Source organism: Nylanderia fulva, unplaced genomic scaffold (assembly GCF_048542155.1).
Source record: "Nylanderia fulva isolate GAGA-0341 unplaced genomic scaffold, ASM4854215v1 Scaffold7, whole genome shotgun sequence".
NCBI classification, from domain to species: domain Eukaryota; kingdom Metazoa; phylum Arthropoda; class Insecta; order Hymenoptera; family Formicidae; genus Nylanderia; species Nylanderia fulva.
This window is the reverse complement of record NW_028190807.1, coordinates 4,768,992-4,791,281: the sequence shown is the minus strand read 5'-3', so window position 1 is coordinate 4,791,281 and position 22,290 is coordinate 4,768,992. Positions and strand designations below refer to the sequence as shown.

Genomic DNA, 22,290 nt, shown 5'->3' with positions numbered 1-22,290 from the left:
GAAATGATTGCAGAGAATTATATTGAATTTTCCGTTGATATATGAATATATGTAATCCATAAATTGAATTTAAAACAATTGAAATGTTGAATTATTTAGACAGATAAGCAGAATCCTGGGACAACATCAATTCTCATACGAACAATAAACTGCATTCTGCACACTCTATCTTGTCAGTGTCAATTCGTAAAAAATTCATGTGAATTATCAAACGATAATTTCTTTCGCTAACGTTATAATTTCCAATACTATAATATAATTAGCGTGAGACTAATGAATGTTATGTAAATAAAAAAGTTGATAAAAAATTTATTACACATTTATACGAAAAATTATTATATGAAAATAATTATATAAAATAATTATTATAAATAATTATATAAATGTACATAAGGATTACTAATGATATATCACGGCTCATTCTTTACCCACAATCTAGCAATTTCATCGCCAAATAATCGTACAAAAATTTTGTTTACCTTGCGAACAGAGACCGTAATGAGAGAATACATCCTAGGGAATAGAAAACATTTCTACAAACAAGAAAACATTTTAAATCCAGCTTCCCGTTCCGTGAAAGGTGCACCACCGAACGAGAGACTCGGTTCGGTAGAGCGAGCGGGAAGTTTAAGAGGAAGGGAGGCCTGAGTCGCGCGCGCAAATTGAAGCTGGGATTAAGACGTCGGGCGAGATTAAGGTTTCCATGTTGATTAATTTAAATAGTTCCGCCGTCGCTCCGCGAAAAGACAAAAGCATACCTAGTAACCGTAGCTGCACCAGGCGGCCGAGTACATAGGATGCATGGTAAATAACTTACTTTTCACAGTACAGAGGCGACCCGGAGAATTAAGGGACGTAATGCAGAGTTAAACGAAGCGCACTTAGGCAAGAGGCTCGGTCGTCTGCTTTAACCGGGAATATATTTGGATTGAGACGTATTTCTTTTATTTTTTTTTCGTCGTTTACCTAACATTCCCGGAAAAATTGCGGAAAGTTATTTTCATTGTCATAATTATGTAAGTAAATGGTGAATTGACATAAGAGAAAATTTATATTGCAAAAAATAGAGTTGAATAAAAGAAAAATAGTTGGAAGGAAGGATATTGTGTTTCGATATCCTTCGAGTAATAAAAGTCCCTCGCGTGCACGAGATCGGCGTGCATCATAATTCTATCATCGTTGGGCAATTCGCTATAAAACATACTTCTGATACTTCGAGAAAAATGTAGCGACGTTTTTTTGCATACGACGTTCACTGTGAGAAAAATGTGGTGATGTTTTTTGTGCTTTACGTTCACTGAACAAAAATTACCATGTCGATTTAACGTCTTTTAATGTCATTCAATGTTTTTATATCGAGTTTGCATAAGTTTGCACTAGTTCCTTCTTTCTGTGCGTATCTATGCTTTTTATATATTTTTTACAAATAATTTAGTTTTTGTATAGGCTAAAAAGAATAATACAGCTACATTAGAATAATACAGCTAAAAAACTCTTCTATTTAAACAGATATTATTTTGCAAAAAAGATTTGCGGTAATTCCTCGTATTTTATAAATTTAATACTTTTTAAGAGATCAATATTGACAGTAGAGATAAAATCGCGCGCGTAAAATTTAATTATTTTAAGTGACGTCGGAAAAGATAACTGCTAAGCATAGTTACCGTAATATTTCTCTGCAATAATATGTCGCTGTGTGTAATTTCTTTTTCTTATAAAAGTCGTAATATTATAGAACGCTTCAGAAAAATAAATTCGATGTGATTTCAAAACTTTCTTGAACAGCGCTAATTTTTCGCCAGTAACAATGGTCGTCCAATCCGATCGATTCGGTAGTTAGAGGACGATAGGAAAGATAGCAAAGTGGTAAAGGATAGATAAGGTTGAACATTCGAAGGGAAAGCAAAAAGAGAGAAAAGAAAGAGTCTTTATTGTCGGTCGAGTGTAGCGAGTGTTCTTTTAGCCACATCGTTGCAGTTAATAAGCGATAAATACCGTAGAGAAACAATTGTCTTCTTTCGTGTATCATGCCCGAAATACAACAAAGATCATATCCGTTTATTTTGGTTGGGAAAAAAGTAAAAAATTTATTATTTTATTTTAAACGTATATAAATCAATATCAAGGCTTCGATATCTGTAATATAATATAAAAAAGAGAAAAAAGATGAAAAATTTAATATCGGTATATTACAGAGAATATTTTTTTATCGCGTTCTCAATCTGTTAAACTAATCATCTTTATTCATTTCGATGTAATAAAAATATAGTAAAAGGTAAAAACGCGAATTCTTAATATGAAATATAATTATATAATTTTTTCTGCTAAAATGTGAATTAAATACCAGAATGTACATAAAATATTAACCGCGCATTTTAAAATCAATATAAATTTAATTTTTTTGCATAATTTTTATTGATTTTAAAATGCACGGTTAATACTTTATGTGCATTCTGATATACATAAATGCAAGGTAAGCGAAGTTTATTCAAGTTTTCCAAAATATATAGCAAGTATCATCATTTCTTAGTAATATATTGAGCAAAGTTTGTAGTTTTTCTTTTTTTTTGTAGAGACCGAGTTATCGTGACCAGTGTTCTTGGCGGATTCAATCGTTAACAGTCTTAGAAGGAAGCTGAGGTAAGGCGTAACGGATGAGTAAAAGGAAAGGTGGAACGGGATAGGAAACTCTCCTTCGTTCTCTCGGACAAGAGCGGCGCGTGTTCTTTTAGCTGAGTTACCTCAGCAACAGAGTACCTTCCGTCTCGCTGACCTGCTGTTTCCGGTGACACCGATGGCCTTTCCTTCTCTCGTCATTTTACCAAGGCTGGTACGCGTTTTCTCGAGGAAAGAGAAAAAAGTATACGGCCGACAGAAAAAAACTGCGAAAAAGCGTTAAGGGTCGATGTGATTATCGTTCGAAAACGACGGTATCTTTGAATTGGATTTTCCGCTTCTCGTATCAGATTCTCGGTGATAATCTCGTAATCTTTGCGATTAAAACGGTTACGTGATCACCGTCGACAGATTGTTAAGGCAAATAACGCGATGGTATATCTCAATGGAAGAAATAAAATATATCGAGATAGAATTATCAAACAAGTGAGCTTTACATGACAGTAATGCTTATACCCCGGTACTTTGCTGACAGGGTAGGTAGAATTCAGAATAGAAGCGCTGTCGTGTGGCATACAAGTATATAGAATGAGATCGATATCCCTGAACTGAGTTCAAGATCCTCAAGAAAAGATCGACGAACTCGCGTGATTACTTATAAATGTATAATAGCAAGAATCCTGCGATATATGTCAATCACTGCAAATAATTAATATTACATAAGATTACACGAGACAGTCCTATGCGCATAGCTGTACAGGATATTCATAATTCGAGCGAAATTTGGGACATTAAACGCGATGGAAAACGCATTAGCAATTCTGGTGAGAGAGCCTCTTGATATTAATATACGACATAAATTGGATAATCCAAGCTACGAGCGATGTTTCATAAAATATCAATATTTAACTACCTGACGTGCCAATTGATCAGTGCAGGATGTAATATGCACATATATAAGAAAGAGAGTGTGTGTGTGAAAAGAATCGAGGCCTTTTAATGTTCGGATCCATTTAATTTTACGACTTTCAATCGATACAGATTTTTCCTTCGGTCGCACGTCCGCACGCGATAACTGACGGGGGCCGAATCTCTCGAACCCGCGCTATCTATTCTCTTCCTGCCCGTTCCTACGACCTTCGAGAATCTTCTCGACTCATCCTTTTTAATTTCGCTTGTGTTATTGTTTTCGAGTCTCGATTATCGTCTTTGTCTCCCCGTTTTGTCCGTTGTGTCTTTTCACTTGTTTATTTTGTCTCGCGTCTCGCTTTTCCTTTCGTCCCGCGTAAGCTTCGCATATATGTAAACTGGGAAATATGTGACGATATAATCGCCACAGTACTCCCCCGCCAGTGCTATACCGATAGCACGATATTTCGATGTTCGGACGCTACGAATTACATTTTCCTTTATACGTAAGCGCGACGCAAAATTACACACATAAAATCAAAACAAAAAAACAATAAGAGAACGCCAATATAATATAATCGTGTCGTTCGTGCTCGCATATGCGTACGCGTGTCAATTACTTGAGAACCAAAAAAAAAACAAAAATATAAGATAGAGAAATAGCGCTATAAACCGCGAAACCAATAGAAATAGAATACAATGAAATGAAATAACTTGCTTAACGTGTGAATTCTCCCAGAACCTCGCGACCCGAATTAATTATTTCCTATCCTACGTCACAGGCCCGCCTGGAAACGGTCCGGGAACCGGACTCTTCTCCCTGCTCTCGTCGTCGTCTCGCCTCGTCGGAGCAGCGGTCCCGCGTCCTCGCGCTCCTCTCGTCGATTGACCTCACTGCCTCGGTCCCGCGCCGTCGATCCCGTCGGCCCGTCGCCTCCTGTATCGCTTTCTGAAAAAATATACGCGGGCTTTAGTCGGTCTATCGTGACCGTTCTCTCTTTGCCGTGCATGCGCACGACAAAGACTTTCTCGCTGCGACTGATGACCTCGTACGGTCCCTCGTATGGCGCCTGCAGCATCTTCCTCGGTCCGTCGCGTCGCACGAACACCTGCCCGGCCGTCGCTAGGTCCTTGAAGACGAACGGTCGTCGCTCTCCATGCCGGGTCCCGTCCACCGGTCGCAGCCTCTCGAATCGCTCACGCAGCGTCCTGACGAAGTCGACGGCACTGTCCTCGTTGTCCGTCGGCAGCCGACTTAGGAACTGCCCCGGGATCCTCAGCGCCTGACCGTACACCAGTTCGGCTGTGGTCGCCTTCAGGTCGTCCTTCCACGCTGCTCTGATCCCCAGCAGGACGGTCGGCAATGACTCCGTCCAGCGGTCGTTTTGCTGGCACCTGATCGCCGCCTTGAGCTGGCGATGAAACCGCTCGACCATCCCATTCGCCTGCGGGTGATATGCCGTCGTCCTCAATTTTTCTGCTCCCGTTATCTCGCTCAGCCGTCGGAACAGACCGGACTCAAACTGAGTCCCCTGGTCTGTCGTAATTCGGAGGGGTGCCCCAAATCGGCAGATCCACCCCTCATAAAACGCTCTCGCGATCGTCTCTGCCTCCTGGTCCCGCACGGGGAACGCCTCAGGCCATCTCGTGAAACGGTCCACGCACGTGAGACAGTACCTCTTGCCCTCTGAGACTGGCATTGTGATGATGTCTAGATGCACGTGCTCAAATCTGCTAGATGGAGCAGCAAATTTCTCTAGCGGTGCCGAGACGTGTCGCGACACCTTGGACCGCTGGCAGGGCACACAGGATCGAGCCCAACCCCGGCAGTCCACGTTCATCGACGGCCAAACGTAGCGCTGCGCCACGAGTTTGCCCGTCGACCTGATTCCCGGGTGCGCCAGGCCGTGCACCAGGTCGAATGCGGCCCGACGGAAAGGCCTTGTCAAATATGGCCTCGGTGTCGGCGTCGCTGTGTCGCAGTAGAGCGCAACTCCGGTTCCGGGGATCTCCACCTTGCTCAGCCTTAGTCCCGTCTCCCGTCTTAAATACTTCTCGAGCTCCTCATCGGTCCTCTGTGATTCCGCCAGTGCGGCGTAATTCATAGGAGTTCGGAGCTCCTCGATTCTCGATAGCGCGTCCGCCACGACATTCTCCTCGCCCGTCACGTGCCGGATGTCCGTCGTAAATTGTCCGATGTAGTCTAAGTGGCGGAACTGGCGCGGCGTGCTCCTCTCAGGTTTCTGTCGGAAAGCAAAGATGATTGGCTTATGGTCGGTATATACCGCGAACGCGCGCGCTTCCAGCATGTGCCGAAAATGCTTGACCGCCAAGTATATCGCTAGTAGCTCCCTATCAAAGGCGCTATACTTCGATTCGGCTGGGCTTAGCTTCTTCGAGAAGAATGCTAACGGCTCCCAGCCGTCGCTGCCCCGCTGTTGTAATGCCGCGCCGATGCTTTGTTCGGACGCGTCAGTAAACAACGCGAGCTCCGCGTTCGTCCTTGGGTGCCTCAGAAGCGCGGCCTCGGCCAAGCCTTCCCTCGATGTTTCGAATGCTCGTTGAGTCTGCTGCGTCCACGATATCGGCGTCTTGCCCTTAATGTTTTCTCGAAGCAGGTCATTGAGCGGTGCCAAAATCTCGGCAGCTTTAGGCATGAATCTTCGGTAAAAATTTACCATGCCTAAGTACCTTCTCAATTCCTTCGCGGTCCTCGGCATCTGACACGCGAGGATTGCCTCCACTCGCGCCGGCAGCGGTCGTGTTCCTTCGTCGGACACCTCGTATCCGAGGAATTCCACCCTTCGTTGTCCGAATACGCACTTCGTGGGGTTGATCACTACCCCGTATACTCGCAAACGCTCAAACACCGTCCGTAGGTGCTCGTGGTGTTCTTCCTCTGACGATGACGCGACGAGGATGTCATCGATGTATGCGTAGCAGAATTCAAGGTCGCGCAAAACCTCATCGATGAACCGCTGAAACGTTTGTGCCGCGTTGCGTAATCCGAACGACATGTATGGAAATTCATACATGCCGAACGGCGTGGTGATCGCCGTCTTCGGGATGTCCTCCTCCGCTACCGGTATCTGGTGGTATGCCCGCACTAGGTCCAGCGTGGTAAAAATTTTCCTACCGCCGAGGGCCTGCGCGAAATCCTGTATATGTCGCACCGGGTAGCGATCCGGGACCGTTCGCGCGTTCAGCGCCCTGTAGTCTCCACAGGGTCGCCACTCTTCGTCCTTTTTTGGCACCATGTGTAAGGGCGCCGACCAACTACTCCTTGAAGGTCGCGCGATTCCAGCTTCCACCATCCTTCTGAATTCGTTCTTTGCGGCCGCCAATCGGTCCGGAGCGAGCCTTCGCGGCCTACACGCGACAGGCGGTCCCGGTGTCGTTTCTATATGATGTCGCGTTGTGTGGATCGTTTCTCTTGGGCGCCCGTTCGGCCTCGCGATGTCCGCGTACCGCTCCAACAGCCGGTGATACGGCGTCTCTCCCGTGACCGCTTTGACGCAGGGTGCATTGCATCGGATGCATCGTCCGCGCGCGGTCAAGCTCGTCACCTGGTCGACGAGACGAGAATTTCGCAGATCGACGAGGAGTCCGTAATGCGCCAGAAAATCGGCGCCGATTATAGGTCGCGAAACGTCCGCGATCACGAATCGCCACAAAAATGCACGTCGTAATCCAAAATTTAAAACTAATGTTTCTGTCCCGTATGTACATATTGGTGTGCCGTTCGCGGCCGAAAGCTCGTAGGTCGATCTCTGTCGCGGTCCCCGAACCATTTTCCGAGGATACACGCAGAGATCCGCGCCCGTGTCAATTAGAAAACTCACTTTTGTGTTCGCGTCGGTCACGAACAGGCGACGCGCCCCGTGGCCTGAGTCACTCGCCGCCACTAGCGACCGGCCCCCGCGTTTCCCGACTGCATTGTGCAGGGCGGCCTGCATTGTCGAGCACTCGGTCCAAATTGCCAGTGATACCAGCAGATTCCACTGGCCGGCGGATCACGGCTTCCTGATCGCTCTCGCGGGCGCGAATGCGAACGCTGGCGTGGACGCGAACGCGAACGACGTCGGTCGTCATCGCGGTCCTCTCCGAAACGACCGCTCCCGATCGCCTCGATCGACCGCCGGATAGCTGTCAGCTGCTCCGCCATCTCTTGTTGCATGGCCAGCCGCATCTGCGCGAGTCGTACTTCCATCCTCGCTTCCCAGGACGCGGGGTCAACCGCACTCTGACCCTGGGGCGTCACAAATTTCGTCGCCTCCGCCACTTGAAATATCGGCGCACGGGTCGCCTCGACTATCGCATCCGCGATGTCCGCTAATTGTTCGGGCGTATCGGCCGCGCGCGTCACTAAATGCGGCTGAAGATGAGCCGGCAACCGACTCAACCAGATGGTCCGCAACACCTGGTCGCCAACCACGTTCCCGGCAAGACCGCGAAGGTGGCGTAAAAATTGCGATGGCTTTCGATCGCCAATCTCCTCGTGTTCAAGGAGCCTCCGAGTCTTGTGCTCCTGCGACAGACTTAGTCGCTTAACTAGCTCGGTTTTCAAAGTCTCGTACGCGCGCTCCGGGGGCGGATTCATAATTATATCGCGCACTTCGGTGGTATAACGCGGTCCGAGGGCAGTCAACGCGTACCCGAACTTCGTCGCGTCGACCGTAATTCCGGCGGCCTGGAAACCCCGGTCGACGATGTTAAACCAGAGCTCCGGATCCGTCGGCGTGAACTCTGGCATTCGCATGCCCACTCGACTCACCTCGGGGGCAGGTAAATAATACCCCGGTGGCTGCTCCGCCCGGGCCGATTGCATCGCACTCAGGTGCGAATTCGGCGCCTGAATCCCCGGCCGCTCGAGCGCCCGCGCCTCCGGCTCCACGCGTGGAATAGCGTCTTCGCCGTCTCGCATCACCGGCATGTCACTCCTTTTCCGTCCTCACACACTAGACACTCGATCGCGAAACTATCCCTGCACTTCGCGTATGCACGATCACGTCGGGGTCACCACTTTAACTACCTGACGTGCCAATTGATCAGTGCAGGATGTAATATGCACATATATAAGAAAGAGAGTGTGTGTGTGAAAAGAATCGAGGCCTTTTAATGTTCGGATCCATTTAATTTTACGACTTTCAATCGATACAGATTTTTCCTTCGGTCGCACGTCCGCACGCGATAACTGACGGGGGCCGAATCTCTCGAACCCGCGCTATCTATTCTCTTCCTGCCCGTTCCTACGACCTTCGAGAATCTTCTCGACTCATCCTTTTTAATTTCGCTTGTGTTATTGTTTTCGAGTCTCGATTATCGTCTTTGTCTCCCCGTTTTGTCCGTTGTGTCTTTTCACTTGTTTATTTTGTCTCGCGTCTCGCTTTTCCTTTCGTCCCGCGTAAGCTTCGCATATATGTAAACTGGGGAATATGTGACGATATAATCGCCACAAATATAAGACGCTATTATTCGCACATGATCGTATCGCATAACTATACGATGCAGATACTTGTCTTAAATGCAATTAGTTTGATATATGATATGATGGATTATCGGTTATCTATTATTTTGCGAAAATAAATTAATGTGATTTCAAAGTGTTGTGTTTCTTTTGCGATTCCTTTTGCGAAAAATTGGATTAAAAATAGAACCATTTACCGTATTTATAAAATCGCTTCATAAAATCCATACAAAGTGAAATCGCAGTGAAGAATATTTACTATATTAATATGACGAGGGTCGCGTTCAAGAGTATTCTGCGTGCAAGCGATGAATTGCGTCACGTAGTGGGCCATTAGCTGCTTGAGAAAAGAAAGAAGGAGGAATGCTGAAGGACGGTAATGAGGTAGAATAAAGAGCGAACTAATTCGAAATTTCGTGCGCGTCACTGACGGCGATCGACCGGCACGCTTGGCGCGAGAAGAAGAGAGAACGGAGAGAAGAGGCGAAATGGAAATGCCGGGACCGGGCCTGTTCAACATTCTAAATATTTTAAAAGTTCAACTCATTTGAATTGGAACATCTTTAGACGTGTCTCGCTCTCTCGCTCTGCACCTCCTGCTCCCGACTGTCTCCCATCGGCTAGATCGTCGCGGAGTTCCCTGTACTTATCGCGCTTCCTACCGCGCTCTCGCCTGCTCGGCTTTCTTCTCTTCCCGACCGATTGATTTAGATTCTTGAAACTTTTCGCACTCGAGTTTTGTCGCGAAGACATCCTCCTGAGACCTGATCACCGAGAAAGCTTTTGGCTCGTTTAAGTCAGTAAGTAAAAATCATCGAGCACGAAAAACCCGTCAGACATTTTCTACATATTTTCGATTTTCAGTGTCAATTTTTAATATTAACAATGATTGTAATAATTGTTCATAAATTTTGTGTTCGCCATTGTAAAATTTGAGGTTATTTGACGAAGTCTGCAAGGCGATTAATAATTTATCGCGACGCACGATGACCGACATTCAACCGGGATGCGTTCACGGTTTCAGAACGAATCAGTCGCGGTCGATCAGTTCTTCGTATAGTTGCCGGAGCTTAATTCAACCACGTGAAATCTAGCCAGCAGGTAAACCGATAAGGCTCACGCGGATTTGCTGGCCCAGCGAGAAAAATCCGCTTACTCATTCGCGCCCTCGCGAGAATTTACGTTATGTTACGCCGGTTGGAATATGGATGTGTCACATTCGCAGGTAGCACGAGAGACGTCGCATATTCGCGTGTACAGATTGGCGAAATTCGCGAGTAGTGAATACTAACTCACCTGGTCACGGTTGGCGTGGAAGCTACCCCTGGGGATCGCGCTGGATAACTCCGTGGACTTCCTGACATCAAGTACTCTGCAACACACAGCGAAACGTTTGTCCTTAATGCTCTGCTGCATAAAGTCACACTCAGCAATCGAGCAACGCATCCGTCTTGCATCGGTTAACGGCGATACAAACTACACATCGTGACCAACCACGAAGTGTGATTGCAACTACGCTCTAGAACACTTTACTCAATCAGTAATACTAGTATAATGATTCTATTTATATATTGCAAATCGCGAAGATTTCAAATAAATTTCAAAAAGAACGAGATATAATTGTACTTTAATATATTCAGCTATTCATCTCAATTTATATAATATATAAAGTACGAGGGTAATTAATTGAATAAAATTTTCTTCTTCGATTAATTTGATAATTTTTCAAGATAATAATTTTAGGACGACAATTCTCTACATTGCTGTGAAGTGCAATATAGCATAAATTCTTTGGCGATACACTCAGTGAGCGTGTTCCAATTTTCTATACATTTGGTTCATAGCTGCTGCATATTGCGGCATTTTGCTAAAACATATGCTGTCGTAACTACTGCTTAATTACTTAGACAGGTAACAGGATCTGCGGCGGACGCAGATATTCCTCTACTCTCGGCAACTTGACCTGTGTCATGCAACGAGATAATTGAGTTTATTAGACGCAAGTTGTTCTCGTATTCGCAAGTGCTTTAACCCTGTTTCGAATATGGTGTTCGCGGAATTATTTAAACGGCGCGATCAAAAACGGAAGCGTGCTTACGCTACATCTAATTATTATTTTTTATGATTATTAATCAAATAAGCTTGAAAACACATGAATGTAATCAATAAAGCTCAATCGGGCTAATTAATCGAAAATGTTGAAGATCTGTCTGAACAGAGAAATCGGCCGAGTGATAAGCGCAAACGTCGGAGGGTAAATTCATAGAAATTCCGCTTATCAACGGGTAGCGACGCGCGCGCGTGCATAATTAATTTTCAAACTTTCTTTCCTGCTCGACGGCAGGTTGACATTCGTTGCTATTCGATTTAGCCTTCGTTCGCCGTGCGTGGTCCCCGATCTGTCGGTTCGTAGCGTCATGCATATTCTAGTTGATGGGTCGTCGCGAGCTGTCTTCCTTTTATCTGTATAGTTAATGCGTTCATGACTAATGTAACCATCAGTGACGTTTTGCTATCGACCGCGAATAGTCGTCTGATGCTCGTCTCACAGCGAACACAAGATCGCTAAATCTCTTTATTGGATGTGACTCCATGTTATATTCAATATTTTTTTCTACAAACACATTATCGATAATAAGTTTTCTCGCGACATTGATTGCATATATATAGTACGTGCTTATTGTTTCCTTATTATATATACGCAGAGTATATTTTGAAAAAAATATATTTTTCTGCATTTGTAGTTACAAATAGAAGATAATCAACTGTGAGTGTATTTTATTTTTTTAATAGAAACAGTAACAAGTTCTCGAGCGACTGTAATGCGAAACAAATGCCTTTCCTACACCGGAAGAAAGACTTTCACACAACGCGAAAATTGGCTGTTGAATCAATAACGAGGTTGAACAGGACTTAGCGAGCGGAATCTAGAGAGAAAGAGAGAGGAAGCGGTAACAAAATAATATAAGAAAACAAGGATGGTTAGTTCGTTCGTTTACTTTGATATACCGACATTACATCGGTTTTAGCCCATAGGTTCTTTTAACTACCGCTTTCGCCCTCTTATTTCTGCAGCAATTTGTCACTGTCTCTGTTCTGAGAATCTCTACTATTTATACGTTGAACTTCGAGTATAATTTCCAAATATATTTATTACTCGCTATTAATGAATTTTTGATACCAATTTCTGCGTTTATATGTATTTAGTGAAATATTGCATTATTTGAATATTTTTCGAGATATAATAAAGTCAGGCTGTATTCGTAAGTTCTTCATCATTTAATATATCGTAGCTACAACGGTAATGGAGCAAAGATGACGTACTGTAATTCGTTTGACAGCATACGCACGAGAGAGGAAATGCGTTCGCATAAAGCCCCGTCAATCATAAGCGCTACCGATACGATCTTAGACCGGGCATACTGCGAAATCTGCGGAACGGGATCGGAATCGTCGTGTCATCGGCACGGCCGTGCCATTCGCTAGTCGTAAGCTCAAAGGCTCGCTCGCAACACATAGGACGTAACGTTTCCTTTGTAATTCTGAGCATAAATTGGCGCGTGTCAGATGCGAATGACTCGATTCCGTTGAACCGCGCGCGTACAGTAGAGCAGATAGGTAGGTAGGTAGGTAGGTAGGTACGGAAACCTGTCGACCGGAGAGTCCTGACAGCTGGTAGCACAAAGCGACGGGTTCATTCTCACAGGGCGAGAGACTGGTTGCCAAGCTGCCGAGGCTTAGCAGCCATCCCGGCTATCGTTTGTTTCATCCGGTAGCCATGGTGATAACACGGAGAAGGTGGGCGCGACTGATCGAGGGTTCTCCAATATCTCGCATATTTTCTAGTAGCTACCCCCTCGGTGAAAGCGACGCTCCTGGCTTGCCGGACCACCCATCGAGAATATTAACGCCCACGAAAGGGATACGCCGCGTGCCTCTGTCGGGGTACTTTCGGAAGAAATAAGCCGCATGCCGAGTTGCAAGCGCGACTGTAGCGAACATATCTCCGACAATGCCAGTGAAATGAGAGCAAGTCCACCATTGTGTCAAGATTTACTGTATTTTCATATTGAGTCTTCTAAGAAGACAGTAATTCTTCTTTTTTAAGGGTGCCAGCAACTACGCACGAGTATTTCCTTTTATCACGAAAAAAATACAATTGATAGTATTATCTTTCACGCTGACGTTGATAAGAATATAACGCTCAATATGTGTGTATATAATATACTGCAAAGAATTTTGTGTATATATATATATGTATAATATATTTTATTTGTAATATTAAATATATTTTATATATTGTACATAACATATACTAGAGACGCAGGAAAATAGAATTTAATCATTTAATTATTTAATATCGCATTAACGAAGCAATGATGAAACAATCTCTCTTCTATTATCTTGTCATATTTTTCGAAGTACGTACATTTCTTATATACTAAATATTTTTGTCAAATAAACTCAACGAAAACAATCAAGTTAGTAATGAGCGATCATTATCGTAGAAATCCTTAAATAAAAGATATTTCAGATTCTCTTTTGCAGTACTTCAAGAATACTTCTAAAGTTTTTCTTCATTAGCATTTGTTTCGGCCGATTTCAGAAAAATTCTCTGCGGAGCAATCTGCTCGTCAGAAACCGGACAGAAAACGATCGATTGCGTTCTATCTACGGGAGCTAAAGTCTGGCCAACCCAGCCTTCCTTCGAAAAAGTGTCATTATCTGCTAATGGCGCGGCAGCAACTAGGTTGATGCGCTCGGTCGGTTAATGACGTGACTTTCGCATTTTGCCAATGGACTATACCGATTTTATCTATACGCTCCAGTTTTACCTGATGTCCTCGGAGATTCGCGAGCATCGCAACTACCCTCCGGGAGGTTATTTAAAGGTTAAGGTCGTTTTTATTCCCGCGCCGCATTCTTATCGTTACTTCGTTACATCCAAGGATTCATTCGCTGCAGGGCAAAATATCTCCGAGAGTTACACGAGAGACAAGCCCACGCGAAATATTCTCGCATAAGAACGTCGCTGACCCAAATACGTCGCCGTCAGAATGTCGTCAAAGAGAAGCGAACATTATCGCAGTTACGATAGCCAGACTGGAAATTACGTAAGCCGAATTAAGTAAGCGAGGAACATCCCACCGCGATAAAGTTTATCCGCGCTGACAGAACGTGCCGACTAATAGCTCGCCTAAAAGCGTGCAATTTAGCAAATCGGGTGGTACTCTTGGATCGAGGAGAGCTTTCCTCCCCGTAATCGAGGGCGTACGGTCGACTGGTCTGTTCTTTATTTAATCACTGCACACGGCTCTAACGAAGACGAGTGAGCGACGTACCGGGTAGAAAACTGAACGTCGACTAGGGACGTCGACGTCAAACAAGGTCGTCGAGGGGAGAAGAGACGGTCGAAAATGTGGGCGTATTCAGGAAAAGCAACGGAAGACGAAGTGATAAGGAAAGTGATAACGAGAGTGATAGCGCAAGAGTGACAAGACCTAGTTAGAGTGACGGTCGAAAAAGGGACTGGCAAGCGGTTAGAAAAGGAGTGGAAGCAGAACTAGAAAATGGAATTTGAGGAGTCCAGGCGAGACGAAACGAAGCGAAGATAAGGGCGAAACGCACGTAAAGACAAGAGGAAAAGATCAGAGATAGGTACGTAAGTCCCTATGGATGGAGTGGATATAGTTGAGTCTGAGGGTTTCTGGTTGTTGGGTGTTTGGCTGTCGGCCAGAGAATCTCTGGAGCGCGACGGTTACCTTTTTCTCCTCCGGGAGGTCTCTTCGACTTTATACGTACGCCACGGTGAGTGTATCGCCTTTTCGGAATGTCAACTGTGTGGGAGTATGCGAATATATGCGTGTGTCAGTATGTACTGTCGAATGTGTATTGCCGAAGGTGTAGCATTTTCGCAAATTTATTTTAATTCGAGATTAGCGCAATCTTCACATTTTATCATTTATATTTATTTCGACTTTACATTTCGGACATTATTTAACTAAGCGAAATATATCGCAATTGTAAGCTCAATTAAAGCTCACGTAATAATAATACGACTGTTTGATAAATTTCTCTCTTTTTTATATACGTTGATTGTGCATTTCATAAATAAATTCTCGAACGCAATAATATATCACAAAGTAAGCTAAATTCTTATACAAAACAATCGCATGTTTTATTCCTTGGATAAGATCAATAGCTTGCATTCTCGCTTTACGGTATGCGAAAAATCAAGAGAATAACTTTTTAATTTCTTCTATATTATGGACCAGTCATCCGTATTGTTTCACTCTTGACACAGAAGATTGAGTTCTGTTCTATTATATTTCATGCAATCATTTATCATCTGCTTGTGCAAGTTGTAAGTTTTTTTTCACTCGCTCGGTTTCTCGACCGCGTATTGCAACATATATTATTCTATCATCAGAGCATATAATTATATACCGAAAATCTTAAATATATTCTTGTCAGATACTCGGAGTCGCGATCAAACGGTTTTCCAGGAACGCTCAATTCTTTATGAAAAAATGGCATTGGAAGCGCTAAAGATAATAATAAATAAAGATAAAAGTTTGCCGTCTTCAGTATAGGACATAATAGTATGTTACATTAGCGATGTAGATTTCTGCTGCTCAAGTCTGACTTGAAATTCGATATCATAATGTATCGGATGACTTTTCGAGAGATCAGAGGCATATACTGTCAGTCGTATATATATGAAAAATAAAAACAAAATAACATCGAAAATAATATAAAATAATATCGCGTCGTAAAATATCGTAATATTCATTCTGCTATTCGTTTCGCGATCGTAATACGAGTATATCTCGGTACTTAAACGACGTATGTAATCAAGAGGTGCGAGAGTACCGGTGTGGGTAAGTCTGCGTAAACACAAGGGTTGATTAACGATAATAGCCATGTGGGGTGATTGCCGATAGTCTGTCTCTTGATCGTGCGAAGCGTGGGGGTTCGAGAATGAGGAATACTTTAGCAGAGAGATGATGGACAAACTGTCAGCGCATTGTACGTTGCGAACGTTACGAACGCCAACCCCCATGGGACACTGGACGAAGGTAATCCAGGGGGATGCGTGTCCGGGAATTCTGATCAGCGCTTTACCTCTTATAGATCCCGCCAATGTGTTATTACTGTTAACACCCCTACTTCATGTAATGTCGCGCATATCATCGTCTCAACGACAACGACGACGACGACAACGAGAATGACCACGATCTCGATTCGCGAGGATTCGTATTCGATGATACGCCAGCAGATGCGGTATTAACAGACGGCTGTCGTTATTGCTTTCATTCCAAACGTCATACACGCGCCGGCGCTGTCCGCGTTGTTTTAAACGAGAAGATAATATTTGCAAGATATCGCGCGCGACGGACTGCGGGAATTGTGCACTCTCGGAAATGTAAATCGCGTTCTTGGCGCGTCGCATATTGTAAATTCATGGAAAATTTACTCTTTGCCGCGCGGCGCGAATACAAGAGATGAAGTTGTAAATAATCGAGGCCCGTTGCGTTTCATGTACTTTAATGCGCGCCTTTACCACGTCGAAATCACGTACCGACAATGCCGAGAGTCCGAGAATATATCGTCGTTGCTTCGATTTTCATCGCTCAAGATCACGTGGAACGTAATAACCTAGTTTCGCCTCCGCATTCATGGAGTAAGGTTCCGCATAAAGGCAATATCGCAGCCACATTCGAATGAATATTGTCTTTAGTGCTATTTTCTCCTTCTATTGAGGATAAATGTGTGTCTTTCCGTCCGCGGCGCACGTTCACGCTATGTGTTATCATTTACAACAAAGCTCTCTCGATCGCTTGCGAAGGAGCGGATTTATCGCTTTGCTTTGAGCAATCTTGACTTGTCCCGATCAAACATTCGCCCTCGCAAACATCTCATAGGATACTCTCGTATACTCGGATTACTAATAAGTGTTTGGTGAAGTCAAATGTGTCATTGGTCATTTGCTAAATGATATAGTTTTCTTCAATAGTTTTATAAATTTATACTAAATATAATAAAATAAAATAAAATTTTCTTTCCTCTAGTTACATAGCTAATAGTCACGATGATGCATAATCATTCTCTTTCAGAATTATGAAATTGTATAATATATATAATCTATCAAAAAATAATCATGTTAATGTCGTACGATCAATACAAGTTCTTCTCGCTTCTCGCGAGTCTTATTATCTTATACAAACCATCAATGTTGCCAATATCTAGAGGGTTGATCTCGGCTTGGAGGGTAATGAATGTTTATTAGGATAGAATCCGTTGACGGATCTCCGTAGACTCGGGACGGATCGATATGCGTCAGTCTAGACGTTCGTGCTTCGAAATAATTGGTTGACTCTGATCCTGCATTCTGTGTTCGTGAGAGGTAAACATTTGCGATTATCTGCGCTTCAAATACGTCGACATACCAACGTGAATCAATAAAATTAGTCAAAATCATTTACTGTCTTAAACTGAATTAGTGAAAATGCCACTGATTAAAGCAATGACAAGATTTCCCTGAAGATCAGTAAGTATTTCACTGAAATAAAATCTTCAGTAAAAATACTCATATTTAGCTCCTCCATCTTATGTTTCATTCTGATTATAGCAATAAGATTTCTTATAACTGATATTTAAATTCATGATGTACATACTACATTTCTTAAGGCATGACAAACTCACAGAAAAATAAACTATGGATCAAATATATTTCTTTAAAAAAATATAAAACATATTATTATAAAATCTCATATAATATTACAAGATGCATTTTAAAATATTATTGAAACAGCCATTATCATACTAACTGATTCTTTTCAAAGAGAGTTCAGTGTTTGCAATTTATAACTGAAAGTACTGCTTATCAGTGATAATACACTGATTCCATTTAAAGAAGTAAAATATTTTTTGAATATTTTCTATTTAATTTTAATTTAGATTTGCTTTCTCTTTAAATATTAATAGAAAATTAATTTTTTAAATTTATAGAAATTAAAATAATATATGTTGATAATATAATTTTAATCCAACATTTTAATAAAATTATGTTACGATAAATATAATTTTGTGTTATATTTTTAAATAGATTCAAATGTTATATTTAAATTTTTTTCTTGGATTTATTTATGAAATATTAGATTTTTTAAAAAGTAGTTACATTTGTATAAGTGACAATATATCATCTAATATTCATCAGCATCTAATATTCGCTATTATGTAAACCGGAAATAGAAATAGCTAAAGTTTAACTAGCTTCGTGGTGGAATAGTCTCGTTTTCTTCATCAACTCTAACTGCAGGAATTAGTTCCTGGCCTCTGTCCAGATTACTTCTATATTCCTCACCGCGCATCTCTTCTATCTTATTTGAACTCGCGCAATCTTCCCGACATGTTAATTTTGCAAATATTAAGCGAGCGATAAGTAATGTTGAATCTGAAATATTTTGGAACTTTAATTTCTCATAATCACCGATTTCGGAAATGATTTTTTTTTTGTGATATTTAATTTTTCCTTTCCAGATAATAATTCACGTAACGCGATAAATTAACATATTTAATTTTACTTTGAATGGGCAATATCATCGCGCTAATGGCGTAATTATCCGTTAATGCTTTAACCGAGGGACGACAGAGTAGGCAAAATTACAACAAAATTGTAGCGAAAGAATTGATACGTAGGGCGTTAAATTTAGTTTCACGGTAGTGTCGGTGTACATTACGGCCAGCCGAATTTCTCATATCTGCTCAAATTCGAGTGACAAGGGGATAAATTGTTGCACGCTTTTGGCACAGTGGCTGCCGGAGAATTGTGCATTTGCGTCCCGTAACCTGTTTTACGTTAGCGCTTTTGTTCCGCATGAATCTTATTAGCGCCACCCATTTTACCGGAAATTGAGTTAAACAGTTTTCTGCATTAAAGCTTTCGCTTTCCTCTTTCGGGTCGCTATTGGTCTAAAGGAAGTCGTGCAGAAGATCGTGATTGGGCAGTTAATAAATTTCGTCAATGAAGCAAAAAAGTATAACGTTAAAATTTGTTCGTTAAACGTTTCGAAAAGGAAACATGCATAAGTTATATAAGCGTTATATAGGCACATTCGTATTATCATTGTTATATATCATGGCATTGGCTTATCAGATTGAACACGCGGTATGTAAATCACCTATTACGTAGCAAAGTTCTGCTTTGAAAAAATCAAATAACAGATATAGATAAAAAAGAAATTAATTATAAAAAAATTATATAGAGTATGTGAACTGTAAACAGATTTTCCGATATAATTAAAAAAAATAAAAAGTATTTTAAATAAATATGATTATAGTTATTATTTACAAAGATTTTATTCCTTTTTATTATATCTCCTTTATTATATAATTTTTTAAAAATTGAATAGATCAATTTAAATATCCAATAATAAATGTAATATCTAAGAAGAAATTGAATATAAATATTTTATATGTTTATTATTGTAAAAAGAATTATCTTTCGTCATTACTACATTAAATTAGTTTATTTTATATAAGAAATAGGTTACGTAATTATATTGTTTAACGTAGTTATACTTGGTGACATGTCTAAGTACTGCAAAGGATAATTCCTATCATCTTCATGAACCGCACGGACGTATTGATCGTAACGCGAGGATACGTATATACAGGGTGGTCGGTAAAATATAGGAATCAATAAGAGAATGTATATAACAGAAATGTATATATTCTTTGCATTTTTCTTCTTCTCTTTAAAATTTTCTCTAAAATAATGAATCTAATTACAAAATTATGTAATGTTAAAAATTAATATCCAGATAAAAGATTAAATTTTAAATACTTAAGAACTGAAGAACATTATAACTATATGTTCTTATTAATTTATGCTTCGCCATAGAATTTTATTTTTAATACAAATAAATTTTCATCAATTGTTAAAATATATTAAAAATTAGAAAGTTGCAATATGATCGCTAATTAATTTAAACAAAATCGATTTTATTACTTTTTCGAGAATACATATATTCTCTTATTTTTAATATCTACGATTTATCGACTTATCTAATATAGGGATTCATGAAATCCATATAATACCGAGGTGACAAATATATGCGATATGATTTTTGTTTGCTAAGATGAATTCTGCCAACGTGGCACAACGAGCAATAGTCGGGTGGAAACGGAAAAGATCGAGCTCGAAAGAGGGATGCGAATTGAAAGGCTCCACTTTAGCATTCCCGTTTCCTGTTCCTTCCACCTCCAGACACCAGCAGCACTGCTACAGTTATAGTTGCAGCGTGCTGCGACTATATGGGACGCGAAAACGAGGCCGGGTTGGCGTGTTTTTATTTACGACCTCACCCAATGAAATAACGGCTGCGAAGGAGCGCGCAATTGCCTTCTCATCTCGGCGACCCACATAAGCGCCCATCAGCTTTCTCTAAAAACGTTAATTGCTCGGTGTTAATAAAGGCCTGTACTGCGGCGCGGCGTTTCGCCTACTCCGTAATTTCGTTCTCGCTTGAATTCCATAAAGAAGAAAAAGAAAAAAATTTTACCGTCACGCCTGGGATCGGCGAATTTTAAATTGCGATACGATTTTTCGCGGAAAAGGCGAACGAGTCGCCGAATTGTTTATCGCGTGTTTGCACATTATTCCGTCAGGAAGGTCGCGACGTTATGAAGAGGGAATTCTGAACATGTTCGCAGAGTTCGCTCGTAAGCATCGCTTTTTGGGCTAAACGTCGGAGTTGCCTTGTCCGAAACTTTTCGACCGTGTTGTGTCGCTTAGACAGGTGGTAGGAGCAGCGAATTATTCGACGCTCACCATCGGACTGTCATGGTTGTTTGCCGAAGTGAATGTAGAACGATCAATGTGAAGCTTCCTGTCCACTGATGGCTGCACTGTTAACCATTAGCGCTCTCATCGACATTCGGACTGCTCTATATTTTCTATCATTTTTATATGATCCACCATTTTTTATACCACTCTAGCAAGTTAAATGTTTAATCTGGTAATATGTAACATTCCAAAAAGTAATATAACATACATTTTGAAGTTGCACGAGTTATAAGATATTTATATGTTTCATTATATTTGCTATATATATGAGAAAAAATTTTTTTATAGAATATATATAAAATACATTTAAAAAATTTTAATTATAATTTGCAGATATAAAAGATTATATACATATATTTGCATATTAATAAATGCAACAAAAAGTAGAGAAAATTTTTTATTTTTAATCTCTACTGTTATTAATGAACTCGACGATGATAAGGCACGAACGATGCTTACAATGATAGAAGCATTCATTCTGGATAAAATGAATTAACAAAAGTTATGAAACAAAAGTGTTACTACATCTCAATGTATTTGTACAATAATTATTTTAAACAAAAGGAGATTTAACCCTTTTGCTTATTCTTTAATTTTTATTAGCGTATTGTATTTTTGCTATATCATTCTCTCTATCTCCCTCATCTCATTAATGTAATATCTCAATAGTACATTAATACTTGATTTTTACCATAATTTGCAAATGCATCTACAATAGTATATGAGTTAAATGTATAAAAATTGAAATAGATGAAAATTTATATTTTGTAAATTTTATATAAAAAAGTACATAACGTAAGCATTGAAATAATAAAAAAATCATATTATTTCATATATTTTCACATAGTTCTTCTATTCTATATATCTTTTAGATGCACCCCGCTAAGCAATAAGCGGGTCCGATCGATTTTCCCGAATTCAATTAGACGCGACATATTGCAGATGCGGATCGTCGACGCGGGTGGCCCGATTCCGCCTCGAATCGCCTCGCGGCCGTGAAAACGTTTACACCGTGAAAAACGCAGCTAAATTTCGTCTCCCCCCGCAAGATTGCATTAATTCCACGCACGACACGTAACCCTAGCAATAAAGTGACGTAATTGCCGATGTGTCCGTGCCCTTTGGGCGTCGAAGAGGAGAAAACCCCCGTCGGCATCGGGTGCAGAAAGTATGCGCAGGAAAAGGGATCGTCGACGTACGAATCCACCCCGATGTATCCTACACGCAGGCAGACAGTGGATCGACTTATGCGAGCCACGTGCGCCATTCTAATTTGCTTACGAGCTACGGTCTTAAAGCACAATGCGCCACAGGCTCCAGGAATACGTGCGTTGGTCGGCTACACGGACAATGCACAATGTGCCCTGCACTTTCGTCACGGTATTGTTTCTCGAGTTCGCGGGTCCAATGATATCGCCGTAGTTTTGTCATCTACATCCGCACGATT

General features: G+C 41.6%; 2 protein-coding genes across 9 annotated transcripts in view; both read right to left on the bottom strand.

The window, feature by feature from the left end:
• Positions 1-22,290, bottom strand: part of Ten-a (Teneurin-a transmembrane protein) — a 472,969-nt gene that overhangs the window by 164,538 nt on the left and 286,141 nt on the right. For all 8 annotated transcript variants that reach the window (XM_029314061.2, XM_029314062.2, XM_085488619.1 and 5 more), the window contains one exon: positions 10,289-10,364. In XM_029314061.2, the coding sequence (XP_029169894.2) occupies positions 10,289-10,364 (76 nt within the window). The remainder of the gene's footprint in view (positions 1-10,288; positions 10,365-22,290) is intronic.
• Positions 7,369-8,816, bottom strand: LOC146720413 (uncharacterized). Its single transcript, XM_085488622.1, has one exon. It carries the CDS (start codon positions 8,456-8,458, stop codon positions 7,430-7,432), a length of 1,029 nt encoding a protein of 342 aa, XP_085344748.1. The 5' UTR covers positions 8,459-8,816; the 3' UTR covers positions 7,369-7,429.